This window comes from Rhincodon typus, chromosome 43 (genome assembly GCF_021869965.1).
Source record: "Rhincodon typus isolate 14 chromosome 43, sRhiTyp1.1, whole genome shotgun sequence".
Lineage (NCBI taxonomy): Eukaryota > Metazoa > Chordata > Chondrichthyes > Orectolobiformes > Rhincodontidae > Rhincodon > Rhincodon typus.
The window spans coordinates 1,095,114-1,110,688 of NC_063374.1; the positions used below are offsets into that span (position 1 = coordinate 1,095,114).

Sequence of the window (15,575 nt, forward strand, 5' to 3'; positions counted from 1 at the left end):
ACTGCTCACAATGTGGTCTCCTTAACATTGGGAAAACAAAGCGCAAACTGGATGATTGCTCTGCAAAACACCTACTTTCTGTCTGCAAAAATAACCCTGAGCTTCTGGTTGCCTGTCACTTCAACACACCACAATGTTCCCTGGCCAACACCTCTGTCTCAGGCTTGCTGCAGTGCACCAACAGAGCTCAGCACAAGCTGGAAAAACAGCACCTCATTTTCCACTTGAGAACTCTGCAGCTTTCTGGACTCAACATCAAGTTCAACAATTTTAGGCCTTGAGCACTTCCCCCATGTCTTTCTGCCACACCCACACACCAGATCCCCATTAGCAGCTAATCATTCTCCCTGGCTGACCTTTACTCAGTCCTTTGTCAGGTCTAACTGTTTTTCCTCTCACTTTGGGCTCTATCCCCACCTATCATTTACTCTTACCCTCTCACCCCACCCTATATTCTGCATAAATATCAACCTTTTCCTAGGTACCATCAGTTGTGAAGAAGGGTCACTGGACCAAAAATGGGGTCTGCTTTCTCTCCATAGATGTTGCCAGACCTGCTGAACTTTTTCAGCAATTTCTGTTTTTGTTTCAATGCGAGTTGTGTCTCACTCATCTACCACAGTTTTTATTTCCTTGCCAGCTTTCAGCAAAACTTGTGAAATAATCTTTTAATTTGGCTGTGACTCTACCCTTGAATGCAAAACAAATCATGACACAATATCTAGAAACGAGAAATTGGTAGTATAGTGGACAGTGAAGAAGGTTATTCTCAAGAGTACAAAAGGGCCTGGATCAGATGGGCCTATAGGCTGAGGAGCGGCAGATGGAGTTTAATTTAGATAAATATAAGGTTTGATAAGGCAAATCAGGGCAGGACTTGTACAGTTAATGGTAGGGCCCTCAGGATTGTTACTGAACAAAAAAAATCCTAGGGGTGCAGTTGCATTTTTCCTTGAAAGTGGAGTCACAGTTGGACAGGGTGGTGAAGAAGGCATTTGGCATACTTGCCTTCATTGCTCAGTGCTTGAGTATAGGAGTTGGAATGCTATGTTAAGGCTGTACAGGGCATTGGTTAAGTCACTTTTGGAATACTGTGCTCAATTCTGGTCTCCCTGCTATTGGAAAGATGTTGTTAAACTTGAAAGGATTCAGAAAAGATTTACAAGGATGTTGCTGGGTTAAGAGTGTTGAGCTATAGGGAGAGGCTGAATAGGCTGGGGCTATTTTCCCTGGAGCATCAGAGGCTGAGGGAGAACATTATAGTAGTTTATAAAATCTTGAGGAGCATAGCCAAAGTATTTTTTCAAGGTTTGGGAGTCCAAAACGAGAGGGCATAGGTTTAAGACAACAGGGGAAAGATTTAAAAGGCACCTGAACAGCTAGTTTTTCACCCGGTGGGTGGTGAGCATATGGAACAAGCTGCTGGAAGAAGTGGAGAGGTGGGCACAATTACAAAATTTAAAAGGAATCTGAAGATGGGTACATGAATAGGAAGGGTTTAGAGGGATGTAGGCTGTTATTTGACTCTGAATGCACCTGGTAAATTTCAAATTTAATGTTGACCTCTCTCTTTGCTCTTTGAGCTGCAACACTGTATTCCTCACTCTGTTCTATTACCCTTATGCACTTTGTATGGTATGATCTACCTGTGCTGCAAACTAAACAAAACCTTTCACTGTACCTAGGTAGTAGGAACTGCAGATGCTGGAGAATCTGAGATAACACGGTGCAGAGCTGAATGAACACAGCAGGCCAAGCAGCATCAGAGGAGCAGGAGGGCTGACATTTCGGGCCTAGACACTTCTTCAGAAATGGGGGAGGGGAAGGGGGATCTGAAATAAACAGGGAGAGAGGGGGAGGCGGATAGAAGATGGATAGAGGAGAAGATAGGTGGAGAGGAGACAGACCGGTCAAAGAGGTGGGGATGGAGCCAGTAGAGGTGGGGATGGAGCCAGTAAAGGTGAGTGTAGGTGGGGAGGTAGGGAGGAGATAGGTCAGTCCAGGGAGGACGGACAGGTCAAGGGGGCGGGATGAGGTTAGTAGGTAGGAGATGGGGGTGGGGCTTGAGGTGGGAGGAGGGGATAGGTGGGAGGAAGGACAGGTTAGGGAGGCGGGGACGAGCTGGGCTGGTTTTGGGATGCGATCGGGGGAGGGGAGATTTTGAAGCTTGTGAAGTCCACATTGATACCATTGGGCTGCAGGGTTCCCAAGCAGAATATGAGTTGCTGTTCCTGCAACCTTCGGGTAGCATCATTGTGGCACTGCAGGAGGCCCAGAATGGACATGTCGTCTGCGGAATGGGAGGGGGAGTTGAAATGGTTTGCGACTGGGCCAACACCATAGACACTGAGGACACACCTACCGTCACCACCACTGCCGCCTCTGACCCCGCTCCGCCCACCACCGACGGTGCTCCGCCCACTGCCAACGCCGATTCAACTCTGCCCACCACCGATGCCGACTCAACTCCATCCACCGACGTTGCCAACTCGACTCCGCCCACCACCGACGCCGACGCAACTCCGCCCACCACCGCCGACGTCGCTCCGCCCACCGCCTCCATAGCCAGCAGTTCCAGAGGAGACAGCAACACCCAGCCCTGCCGAGTCTTCACCATCCCCCCAGACCTCCCCCTTACTGAGGACGAACGGTCAGTCCTCAGTAAAGGGCTCACCTTTGTCCCCCTCCACCCACACATCAACGAATACCGGTCATGCTTGGACATAGAGCAGTTTTTCCGCCACCTCCGCCTCCGCGCTTACTTCTTCAACTGTGAGCCTAACCCTCACTCTACTGACCCCTCCTCCTGCCACCAACACACCCCCTCCTCCTGGACACCACCCCAAGGCCTCCTACCCTCCCTCAACCTCTTCATCTCCAACTGCCGTCGTGACATCAATCGCCTCAACCTCTCCACCCCTCTCACCCACTCCAACCTCTCCCTCACAGAACATGCAGCCCTCCACCGACCACCAAACCATCATCTCCCAAACCATCCACAACCTCATCACTTCAGGTGACTTCCCACCCACAGCCTCCAACCTCATCGTTCCCCAACCCCGCACCGCCTGCTTCTATCTCCTTCCCAAAATCCACAAACCTGACTGCCCTGGTCGACCCGTTGTCTCCGCCCGCTCCTGCCCCACTGAACTTATCTCCACTTATCTCGACTCCATTTTCTCCCCCTTGGTCCAGGAACTCCCTACCTACGTCTGTGACACCACCCACACCCTCCACCTCCTCCAGAACTTCCAGTTCCCCGGTCCCCAACACCTCATCTTTACCATGGACATCCAGTCCCTATACACCTGCATTCCCCATACAGATGGCCTAAAGGCCGTCCGCTTCTTCCTGTCCCGCAGGCCCGACCAGTCCCCCTCCACTGACACCCTCATCCGCTTAGCCGAACTCGTCCTCACCCTCAACAACTTCTCTTTCAATTCCTCCCACTTCCTACAGACAAAGGGGGTGGCCATGGGTACCCGCATGGGCCCAAGCTATGCCTGCCTCTTCGTAGGTTACGTGGAACAATCCCTCTTCCGTACCTACACTGGCCCTAAACCCCACCTCTTCCTCCATTACATTGATGACTGTATCGGCGCCGCCTCGTGCACCCACGAGGAGCTTGAACAGTTCATCCACTTCACCAACACCTTCCACCGCAACCTTAAGTTCACCTGGACATCTCTAATACCTCTGTCTCCTTCCTGGACCTCTCTGTCTCCATCTCCGGCAACACCTAGAAACCGATATCCATTTCAAGCCCACCGACTCCCACAGCTACCTAGAATACACCTCCTCCCACCCACCTGCAAAAATGCCATCCCCTATTCCCAATTCCTTCGCCTCCGCCGCATCTGCTCCCAGGCATTCCACTCCCGTACATCTCAGATGTCCTCATTTTTCAAGGACCGCAACTTCCCCCCTCAGTGGTCGAGAACACCCTCGACCGTGTCTCCCGCATTTCCCGCAACTCATCCCTCACACCCCCTCCCCGCAATAACAACCCAAACAGAATCCCCCTTGTCCTCACGTACCACCCCACCAACCTCCGGATCCAACGCATCATCCTCCGACACTTCCGCCATCTGCAATCTGACCCCACCACCAAAGACATTTTTCCCTCCCCACCCTTATCTGCTTTCCGGAGGGACCACTCTCTCCGTGACTCCCTTGTTTGCTCCACACTCCCCTCCAGCCCCACCTCACCTGGCACTTTTCCCTGCAACCGCAGGAAGTGCTACACCTGCCCCTACACCTCCCCCCTCACCCCCATCCCAGGCCCCAAGAAGACTTTCCACATCAAGCAGATGTTCACCCGCACATCTGCTAATGTGGTATACTGCATCTGCTGTTCCCATTGTGGCCTCCTCTACATTGGGGAAACCAAGCAGAGGCTTGGGGACCACGTTGCAGAACACATACGCTCGGTTCGCACTAAACAACTGCACCCCCCAGTCGCGAACCATTTCATACATAAGAACATAACAGCTAGGAGCAGCAGTAGGCCATCCGGCTCTTCGAGCCTGCTCCGCCATTCAATAAGATCATGGCTGATCTTTTCGTGGACTCAGACCCGCGTTCTCACCGTATCCCTTAATTCCTTTATTGTTCAAAAAAAATCTACCTTATCTTTAAAAACGTTTACTGAATTAGCGTCAACTACTTCACTGGGCAAGGAATTCCATAGATTAACAATCCTCTGGGTGAAGAAGTTCCTTCTCAATTCAGTCCTAAATCTGCTCCCTCTAATCTTGAGGCAGTGCCCTCTTGTCATAGCTTCACCTGGCACCTTCAACTCCCCCTCCCATTCCGCAGACGACATGTCCATCCTGGGCCTCCTGCAGTGTCACAACGCTGCTACCCGAAGGTTGCAGGAACAGCAACTCATATTCCGCTTAGGAACCCTGTCCCAATGATCCGTGCCTCTGTTCAGTCATATGAAGACCCACCGCAGAAACCCACGACTCTGAGTAGATATCATCTTCGAATCGAGGGACAGCGATGATGAAAAAAGGCAATGCGTAACAGTCGATGTACGGCAATTCTGGACTACGATACAGGAGGACAGAATGTTGCCGATTTCTATCCTGGGCTGACAGAGATGAATTTTGGAAAGTCCTCTTACAAGGGGTTAAAAGAGGTGGATTTTCACATAGCAAAGTCAAACCGAGAGAAATATTTATTCTTCAGAAGTTCTATCCGGTCCCAGCAGTTATGGATTTTACAACCTTATTTTGCAGATTATTAGAAGAAGATTTTCAAACAGGAATCTCAGCCGTCTATTTTTCACTATTCTCTTTCAATTTAAAGCTTTCAGTGCTATGTCTCTGAGATGTTCCATGTCTCTGAGGTTGATGTAACTCCTTTACCGCGGATCTGAATCACGTCTGGCCATTGCTTTGTTGCATCTCCGCTCTCTCCGATCACTTCTCTGTCATTGTCTAATGCCCTCTATTGTTGATAATAAGCTTATTTTAGTTCTCTTTACTATTTTACTGTTACTTGAGGTTTCCAGTGCTGCCCCATTTTCCAACCATGTGCTGCTAGGTTACCAGCTTCATCTTCAAAACATATGTTTTACTCAGGAATTGTTTATCCTGCGCTATCGTCTATTTTTCTTCTACTTCTGAGCTTGTATGAATCATCAAATTCTTCAACATGGTTATTCCCCGCTCACACCAAAATGCTAACTTTGTTTCTCTCTACACTAAAACTGCCTAACCTGCTCAGTATTTATATCAGTTTCTTTTTTTATTTCAGGTATCCAGGAGCTGCATTTTTGCTCTAATATGCTTTTATTATTCTGGGCATTGCTTACAGAAGTCTTGGCCTCCACTGTTATCCCTTTTTCATTATGATCACTCGGTGATGCTATGACTCAATACAGAAGGAGGCTATTTAGCCCATTGTGCCCATTCTGGCTGTCTGCAAGAGTGAATCAACTTGTTTCACTTCCAAATTTCCTTCCTTTTATGAACAAATTCTGTACACATAGTGAATCCTAGTAGCCTGCAGAGAAGCTGATGTTTGACCTTCTTGAAGCACTGCAATATGTGTGCTGTGTTATGCCCCAAGGTAGAGAGTCCACTGTCTTTCTGGTCCCACCACTCCACTGATCACATTTATCCACTACCCAATATCACCAAGCAGATTTGTTTTCTAAATAGCAGAACTATTGCTTTATTGTAAAACAATATTTATTCAACAATGTTACAAGACTGATTCTTACACCATTTCAAATATGAAAATATAAACAGTTACCTATCTAAATAACCCAATATCTACCAGATAAATTGTAACAAAGAAGCTTTCTCTGCAGTTAGATTAAATTTGGACAATAATTGCTAGTTCTTAAAAGTTAAAAAAAGATAAAGAATGAAATGTTCAAGATTGCTTTGTATCAGTGTTTTGGCCTTTTTAGATGGGTGTTACTAAGTACAGACAGTTGTCACTGGGACATTTGTAAATGCAGTTCATTCAGGAAGCATTGAGAATACCTCTTTTAGCCGGAGTCTCAAAAAGGGTTTTCTTAGAAAGACTGAGGATGAACTGAGAGCTTCTCTCTGAGCAGGCTGTATCCCAACAGACCTCCACACAATCCAAACAAAAGCTAACTCCCAACAGCCATAAACCCAGGCATGTGATTTCCAGTAAACAAATGCAAACAATTAGTTTGAGACTTGTGACTTCTAAGACGTATTGAAGAAAAAAATGTTCTGTATTAGTGACCCCATTTTTAAAAAAATGCTCCAGGTATTTTAACTCTTTTCATGTTTTTTTCACTCTCAACAATCCTCAAAAAATATTACGAATGAAGTGTCTTCATAAAATGTGCAGGTGCTCCCATGATGCTGTTTAAATAAGGAGTTCCAGGATTTTCACCCAGCAACAAATAATGAACAATGGTGCATGGACAAATTAATAATTTTATATTTAAATGCACATTTTGTGAAAAAGAACATCACAAGCTTCTTCACACGAGTTTTATGAAGTAACATTGACACCATGAGGGGATATTGGGTTAGGTGGCCAAAAAGTCAAGTCAAGAGATAGCTGTTAAATAGTATCTTAAAGGAGAAAAGTGAGACAGAGAGAATTAGTCTCAACAGCTGAATTAGTGGTCTTGACAGCTGAAGGCAGAACCACTCCAGGTGGAACAATTAAACTCGGGAAAGCTTTGGAGACCAGAATTAGAGGAAGACAAATGAATCCAAGTTTATTATAAGGGAGTTGATAAATGGGAGCTCACCTTGGGATGAAATATAACATTGTGCTTGTGAACAGACTGGTTCAGACTTATTTACCAAGGAGAGAGATGCAGTCAGTGGCAACGGAGTGGAATTGAGAGCCGGGATTGAAGGTAATAGCTTTAGTCCTCCCAGAATTTAAATGAAAGACAATTCTGCTCATCCATTACTGAATATTAGATAAATCAGAATGATGTGAGACTTGGAGGTGATGCTGTCTGTCATGGTCCGAATAGATTGTCGTGGTTGAGGGTTCGGGAGATTCTGTCATATTTTGGTCAAGTAGTAGATATATTAAATTTCTCTCTTTCTGCTCTTCCTCTCTAGCTGTGCCTCCTCCTGTAGACTTATATGATCTGGCAGATTTTGTAACTGACCCAGTTTTGTTTTTATGACAATCTGGCAGCTTTTGCAGTTACTTTTCCCTTGTGCCAACCCAGCAAAAGACCTGACTCATTCAGCTCAGTTTCACAAACTGCTTTATCTTTTTTTTGGGTTTTCTCTCACTTTTTTATCTCTTTCCATCAATTTGACAGGATTTAAAACAGGAGTATTTGCAGTCAGGAATTCCATGCAAGACATCAGGCTGGGATCTGATGGAGTCTCCCAATTAATCGTAATCTGAATATCCTCACAGTTTGAACATGAAAGGAAAAGGCACCGTTCACAGTGGGGAGAAACTGTACACATGTTCTGCGTGTGGACAAGACTTCAGCCAATCATCTGGCCTGTCAAGACACAAACGCAGTCACGACGGGGTGAAACCATGGAAATGTGGGGACTGTGGGGAGGGATTTGGTTACCCGTCTGAGCTGGAAGCTCACCAGCGCCGCCACACAGGGGAGAGGCCGTTCACCTGTCTGGAGTGTGGGAGGGAATTCACTGATTCATCCACCCTGTTGAGACACCAGCAGGTTCATTCTGCGGAGAGACCTTTTAAATGTCCAGACTGTGTAAAGTGCTATAAAAATTCCCGGGAACTCATCCGCCATCAGCGAGTTCACACGGGCGAAAAACCTTTTAAATGCTCAGAGTGTGGGAAGTGCCATAAAAGCTCTGGAGATGTGTTGCGACATCAACGTGTTCACACTGACGAGAGACCATTCAGATGCTCTCACTGTGGGACTGGGTTCAGGCGATCATCTGAACTCACTGCACACCAACGCACTCACGGGAGAGAGGCCATTTACATGGACCAAATGTGGGAAGAGATTTGCTCAGCTCTCCACTTCTCTGAAACACCAGCAAGTTCACACTGGGGAGAGGCCGTTCAGCTGCTCAGAGTGTGGCAAGGAATTTACTTGGTCATCTGACCTACTGAAACACCAGCGTGTTCACACTAGGGAGAGACCATTCATCTGCACAAAGTGTGGGAAGGGATTCACTCAGTCATCCAACCTGCTGGCGCACCAGCAAGTTCACACTGGAGAGAGGCCATTCACCTGCTCTAAGTGTGGGAAGGCATTCACTCGGTCATCTCACCTGCTGGTACACCAGCAAGGTCACATGTAATCACAGACAGCAAGAACTGCAGATGCTGGAGTCAGAGTCAATATAGTGCGGAGCTGCAGGAACACAGCAGGTCAGGAAGCATCAGGGGAACAGGAAAGTCAACGTTTTGGTTCAGGACCCTTCAAGTTCTGAAGAAGGGTCCTGACCCGAAACGTCAACTTTCCTGTTCCTCTGATGCTGCCTGACCTGCTGTGTTCCTCCAGCTCCACAATATGTTGACTCAGGCCACAAGTAATGACAGTGACTGTTATAGCTACCAATCCAATTCAGGGGGAACCATGTTCATTGGGATCTGGTTCTGCTGTTGTTGATACTACTCCAGCGTGTTACAGATGTAAATATTATGGATAAAAGTCAAATAAATCAACTTTGTGTTGTGGTGTTTCCAGCGTGTTACAGATGTAAATATTATGGATAAAAGTCAAATAAATCAACTTTGTGTTGTGGTGTTCTGAATCTTTTTCCTGTCTCTATCAATAGTTAGTGAGAAGAGCTCACTGAGCATCTTTGTCACAAAGACTGGGACAGACCAATCAGCTGCTTTCTCATTTCCACTCACCACTGAGTCAAACTGTCTCAAATTCCTTGCCTGAGCCTTAGCCTCACATCTTTCTGCAGTTTCTCTCCAGTGTTGTCATCCCCTGTTGAAGCTCATCTTACCAATGAGATGCATCTCCTTGCCCCTTGACCCTATACCCAGATGACCTTTCAACCACACTACGTTAGCTGATGTTGATGATTCTGTCACCTTGAATATTGTCACTGTCCCATTTAAATTCACTGAAACGGGTGGGAGGGTGAACTGTGATGAGGATACAGAGATCCTTCAGCATGATCTTGACAGGTTGGGTGAGTGGGCAAATCAATAGCAGATGCAGTATAATTTGGATAAATGTGAGGTTATTCACTTCAGAAGCAAAAACAAGAAGGCAGATTACTACCTGATTGGCTGGAAATTGAGAGAGGGGAGTGTGCAGTGGGACCTGGGCATCCTTGTGCACCAGTCACTAAAGGTAAAAATGCAGGTGCAGAGGCGGTAAGGATGGCAAATGATATGTTGGCCCTTCATTGTGAGAGGTTTCGAGCACAGAAGCAGGATGTGTTGTTGCAGTTGTACAGGGCCTTGGTGAGACCACACTGGAATATTCTGTGCACTTTTGGTCTCCTTTTCTGAGGATGGATGCTCTTGCTTTTGATGGTTTACCACGATGATCCCAGGGATGGCAAGTCTGACATATGAGGAGAGATTGACTAGGTTGGGATTGTTTTTGCTGGAGTTCAGATGAATAAGGGGGTATCTCATAGAGACTTATAAAATTCTAACAGAACTGGACAGGGTTGATGCAGGGAGGATGTTCCTGATGGTGGGTGTGTCCAGAACCAGGGGTCACAGTCTGAGGATTTGGGGTAGACAATTTAGGAAAGAGATGAGGAGACGTTTCTTCACCCAAAGAAGTAATTGATGCCAAAACATTGAATGTATTCAAGAAGTGACCAGATATAGCACTTGGGGCAAATGGGATCAAAGGTTATGGGAAGTATGCAGGATTAGGCTATTGAGTTGAATGACCAGCCATGATCATGAAGAATGGCGGAGCAATCGCGAAGGGCCGAATGGCCTCCTCCTGCTACTACCTTCTATGTATGTTTCTATGTAAATTGTATGCCCTCAAAAGACACTTGAGTCCACCATCATTACTGCTCAAGCTCAAACCACCCTTACCTCTCCAAAGTGTTGTAACTTGGTAATAACCCAATGTTCCACACCAAAGATCCATTGTTGGCCCTTCCTATTTCTCATCTGTACACAGCCACTGAACATTATCAAAAAGCACTGTGTTAGTTTTCACACACACACTGACAACTGACATCTGTTTCTCCACTGTTGCTAGATGTTATTTTGCTTATCCAACATCCACTGCTCAAGCAGAAATTCCCACTAATTAAAAGTTGGAAAGATCAAATTCATTATCTTTGGTCACCATCACAAACTCTGTTCCCTGAATACTGAGGCAATCCTTGTCATAGAGTCATTCAGCACAGTAAAACCACCCCCCCCCCCCCCAGCTTAATAATATCCTTTTTATAACAGGGAGACCAGAACTGGACACAATAGTCCAGAAGAGGCCTCACTAACATCCTGTACTACCTCAGCATAACATCTCAGCTCTTATACTCAAAGGAGTGAGCAATGAAGGCAAGAATGTTAAATGCCTAACCACCCTATCTATATGTGATGCAAACTTTAAAGAATTATATACCTGAATCTCTTGGTCTTTCTGTTCTACAACACTACCTGAGGCCTTACCTTAAATTGTATGTCTTGTTTTTGTCTTATCAAAATGTAATATCTCACATCTATCCAAATTAAACTCCATCAGCCACTCTTCAGCCCATTGACCCAATTGATCGAGTTCTCTTTGTAATCTCAGATAACCTTCTTCACTGTCCACAATACCACCAATCTTGGTGTCATTCCCAAAATTACTATCTATGCTTTCTATATACTAATTTAAATGATTTACATAAATGGCAAACAAAAGTGGACCCAGCACAGATCCCTGTGGAACACTGCTGGTCAGAGGCTTCCAACCTGAAAACAGCCCTTCACCATTACTCTCTGTCTCCTGCTGTTAAGCCAATTTTGTATCCAATTGGCAAGGTCTCCCTGAATCCCATCTAAACTAACTTTACCAATTATTCTACCATGCCAAACTTTGTCAAAGACTTTATTAAAGTCCAAGTAAACCATGTCTACTTCTCTGCTCTCAACTATTTTCAAAAAACTCAGATCAAGTTTGTGAGACATGATTTCCCTTGCACAACCATGCTGACTATCCCTAAGTATTCCTTGACTCTCCAAATGCATATAAATCCTATCTTTCAGAATCACTTCTAACAACTTACCCACCACTGAAGTCAGATTCATAGATTCCCTACAGTGTGGAAGCAGGCCATTGGGGCCCATGAAGTCCACACCAACACTCAAAGGGCATCCCACCTAGACCCAACTTCTATGGCCGAGGCTAGAATTGAATCCAGGTCCCTGGCACTGTGAGATAGCAGTGCTAACCATTGAGCCACCATGCTGCCTCAAGTCTATAATTCTGAGGCATCTCGATTTGATTTGACTTGATTTGATTTGATTTATTGTTGTCACGTTCCTGAGTACAGTGAAAAGTTTTGCGAGCAGTACAGGCAGATCATAACAGACAAGGACATACAGATCATAGGGTGTTTAGACAGAGTGAGGCATACAGGTTACAGCTGCAAAGGAGGTGCACAAAAACAATATTCACATTAGATTTGAAATTAGAGAAGCCCATTCAGCAGTTTAATAACAGCAGGGAAGAAGCTGCTTCTGTACCTTCTGCCTTGTAGAAGAGGTTGAAGAGTATTACTGGGGCAGGAAGGGTCTCTGATAATATTAGCAGCCTTTCTGTGGCAATGAGAAGTGTAGATGGAGTCTGTGGATGGGAGGTTGGCTTTCGTGATGGTCTGGGCTGTGTACACAACGTTCTGTACTTTCTTCTTGTCCAGGGCAGAGCAGTTGCCATACCAAACCATTATGCACCTGGATAGAATTTTTACTATGTTCCATCTGTAAAAGTTGGTGAGGGTCCTTATTGACATGTCAAATTTCCTAAGCCTTCTGAGGAAGAACAGCTATTGTTGTGCCTTCTTGGCTGTCGCATCTACGTGGTAGGTCCAGGACAGATTGTTGGTTATCATCACTCCTCGGAACTGGACACTCTTGACCATCTCTACCTCAACTCCATTGATGTAGATAGGGGCGTGTCCCCTCCTCTTTGCTTCCTGAAGTCAATGATCAGTTCTTTTGTTTTGCTGACATTGTGAGAGAGATTGTTATCATTGCATTACAACACCAAATACTCTATCTCCTTCCTGTATTCTGACTCAACATTGTTTGATATCTGGCCTACAATGGTGATGTTGGCAGTGAACTTGCAGATGGTGTTCATACAAAATTTGGTCACACAGTCATAAGTGCACAGGGAGTACAGTAGGGGGCTGAGTGCGCATCCTTGAGGGATGCTGGTGTTGAGGATTATCATGGAGAATGTACTGTTGTCTATGTTAACTGATTGCTGTCTGTGGGTCAGGAAGCTGAGGATCCAGTTGCAGTGTGCAGAGCCAAGACCTAGGTCTTGGAGTTTTGTGATTGGTTTGGTTGGGATTATAGTGTTGAAGGTGGAGCTAGAAGTAGGAGCCTGACGCAGGTATTCTTATTGTCACGATGTTCCAGGGATGAGTGTAGGGCTAGGGAAATAGCATCCACTGAGGACCTGTTTCACCTGTAGGCAAATTGCAAGGGATTGAGGCAGGCTGGAAGGCTAGAGTTGTAGTTGTAGAGTTGCCACGACCAACCTCTCAAAGAACTTCATGGTTATGAAGGTCAGAGTTGTTGAGGCATGTTGCACGCGTATTCAGTGGTACTGGGATGATGGTGGTCTTCTTGAAGCAGGTGGGGACTTCAGATTGTAACAAGGAGAGGTTAAAAATGTCAGTTGAACACTTCTGCCAACTGGTCTGTGCAGCTGGGGCCTCCGTCTGGGCCAGTCACTTTTCTTGGGTTTACTCTCTAGAAGGCCAATTTGATGTTTGCAGCGGTGACTGAGAGAATAGGTGCATCTGGGGCTGTTGGGGCAGATGACACTGCGCTACTGGTATTCTGGTCGAATCGAGCATAAAAAGCATTGAGCGCATCAGGGAGTGATGTGATTTTGTCCAATATTTTGTTCTGCTTCATTTTGTATCCTATTATGTCGCGTAGGTTTTGCCATAGGTGGCAAGTGTCCATGTGGTTAGTTTGGGCCTCTAACTTGGTCCAGTACTACTCTTGGCATCTCCTTACATCCTTTCTTTTGCACTCTCCAGTCATTTGTCACCTCACCCCTATTATAGATGACACAACTATTTCTTCACCTAACTTCCCACAAAATCCTGGGATACACTGGATCAGCTCCTGGAGATTTATCCACGTTTATATTTTCTGAGACTTCCAGCACTTTCTCTTCTGTAATGTGAACTGTTTTCAAAACAGTTATAATAACAGCCGTTGATACTCTGAACAACATACTATCTATCTAGCCAACTGAGTTAATTGGGTCACTGTGCTTGTTAAGACACCTCTTAAAACCTGCTTGTGAAGCCAAGCTTTTAGCCATGTGTCTTAACATCTCCTTCTGTGACTTCATGTTATATTTGGTTTTATAATGCATTTGTGAAGCACCTCAGCACATTTCATTTTAAAATACAGTTGTTGTTAAATGAAAAACACATCCTCCACTCCTAATTGCACTTTCACTAAAAAAAGAAAATGGACAGATTTGAGGGAGGTTGGAATTTATTTCAAATTTTTAGCTTTTAAATCTCCCACTCAAACCAAACTCATCTATTTAGTGGTATTAAAATTTTACCCATAATAAATCTAAAATATACTTCTAGTTCACAACCATAATGTACATTCTAATATATATCTAGGCTTCAAACATTTTCAAACTGATGAACATTGGGCCTGGAGGAAACCTTAATAAACTGCCTAAAAATGCAAAGCATTACTCCTGGTATTATACAGTATGGGTCAATTTAAAAAGCCAAAATACTTTTTTTTTCAATAAATTCAAATCTTCCTTTTTTTTTACCATTAGTAGACCAGGATTATTCTTACAGTGTAGAAAGAATAAATGAGGTAGAATGGATAATTGACTTAATTGCCATAGGTTAATTATTTGACTGAAAACTGTTTTCCCAAGCAGCGTATCTTCTGTGGTTTGAGTAGAATAGGATCTATAAAATCTTGATTTCCAGTTTTGTCCTTGGGAACTGTCTGAGATTGAACCTCACTGCTCACATCTTGGTGTCATAACTGACCTGCTACACACCCACACCATCATTAATATTAGATAGTTCAATCTTCAATATGCCACTTATCTCCAAACCACCCCAGCTCTTGCCCAGTTACCGAAACCTTCATCCATGCCCATGTGACAGTCAGGCTTTATATTTGTTCATGGAATCTAAACATCAGTGGCTCAGCCAATATTTATTGACAATCTCATTGTCTAGAGGACAGTTAACATCTGTGGATTTGGAGTTACACATAGCCAGACTAGGTATGGATAGCTGATTATCTTCCCTGAAGGGAATTCATGAACCAGATTATAACAGCTCCACTGCATATTTGAATCATTTTCACATGCGATGAAGATTTCTGCCATTATCACCTATTCAGACAGCAAACCCCAGATCCTGAACACACACTGGGTGAAAATGTTACCAATTACCCCCTACTCTTTCCATCAATTGCTTTAAAACTATCTTTTTGGTTATTGACTTCTCTGTTAATGAAATAGAGTGGATAGGAAGAATCTATTTGGCCTCTCATAACTTTATTTACCTCAATTAAATCTCCCCTCACTCTCCTCTGTTGTAAGAAACATAGCTGCATCCCATCCAAAACTTTTATCACTAGAATTCTCCAGTCAATGCAACCTCCTTGTAGATCTCTTCTGTACTGTCTCCATTATGATTACATCCTTACTGTAATGCAGTGCCTGGAACTATACGAAGTCCTTTGGCTATGGTCTAGCACGTGTTGATTCTAGTTCTAGGTTAATTGCGTTCTTGTCTTTCATTAACTTCAGCGTAATAGAAACTGACATTAGGAACCTGTTCGTCTGAGAAAGGTATTGTTAGATAACTTTCTCCAGTGAATATTGACCTGGACGACTGGACCATGATGTGTTTCCTTGTTCACCTTATTGACTTTGAATTTTGAATCTGTGCTTT

General features: G+C 44.8%; 1 protein-coding gene across 1 annotated transcript; it reads left to right on the plus strand.

Annotated features, from left to right (window-relative positions):
• Positions 1–7,894: 7,894 nt before the first annotated feature.
• LOC109937040 (zinc finger protein 664-like) lies at positions 7,895–8,563 on the plus strand. The gene has a single exon (XM_048619604.1). It carries the CDS (start codon positions 7,895–7,897, stop codon positions 8,561–8,563), a length of 669 nt encoding a protein of 222 aa, XP_048475561.1.
• The last annotated feature ends 7,012 nt before the right edge of the window (positions 8,564–15,575 follow it).

Excerpts from the sequence above, each read along its gene's own strand:
- LOC109937040 (XM_048619604.1), top strand. The coding sequence starts at position 7,895 with ATGAAAGGAAAAGGCACCGTTCACAGTGGGGAGAAACTGTACACATGT.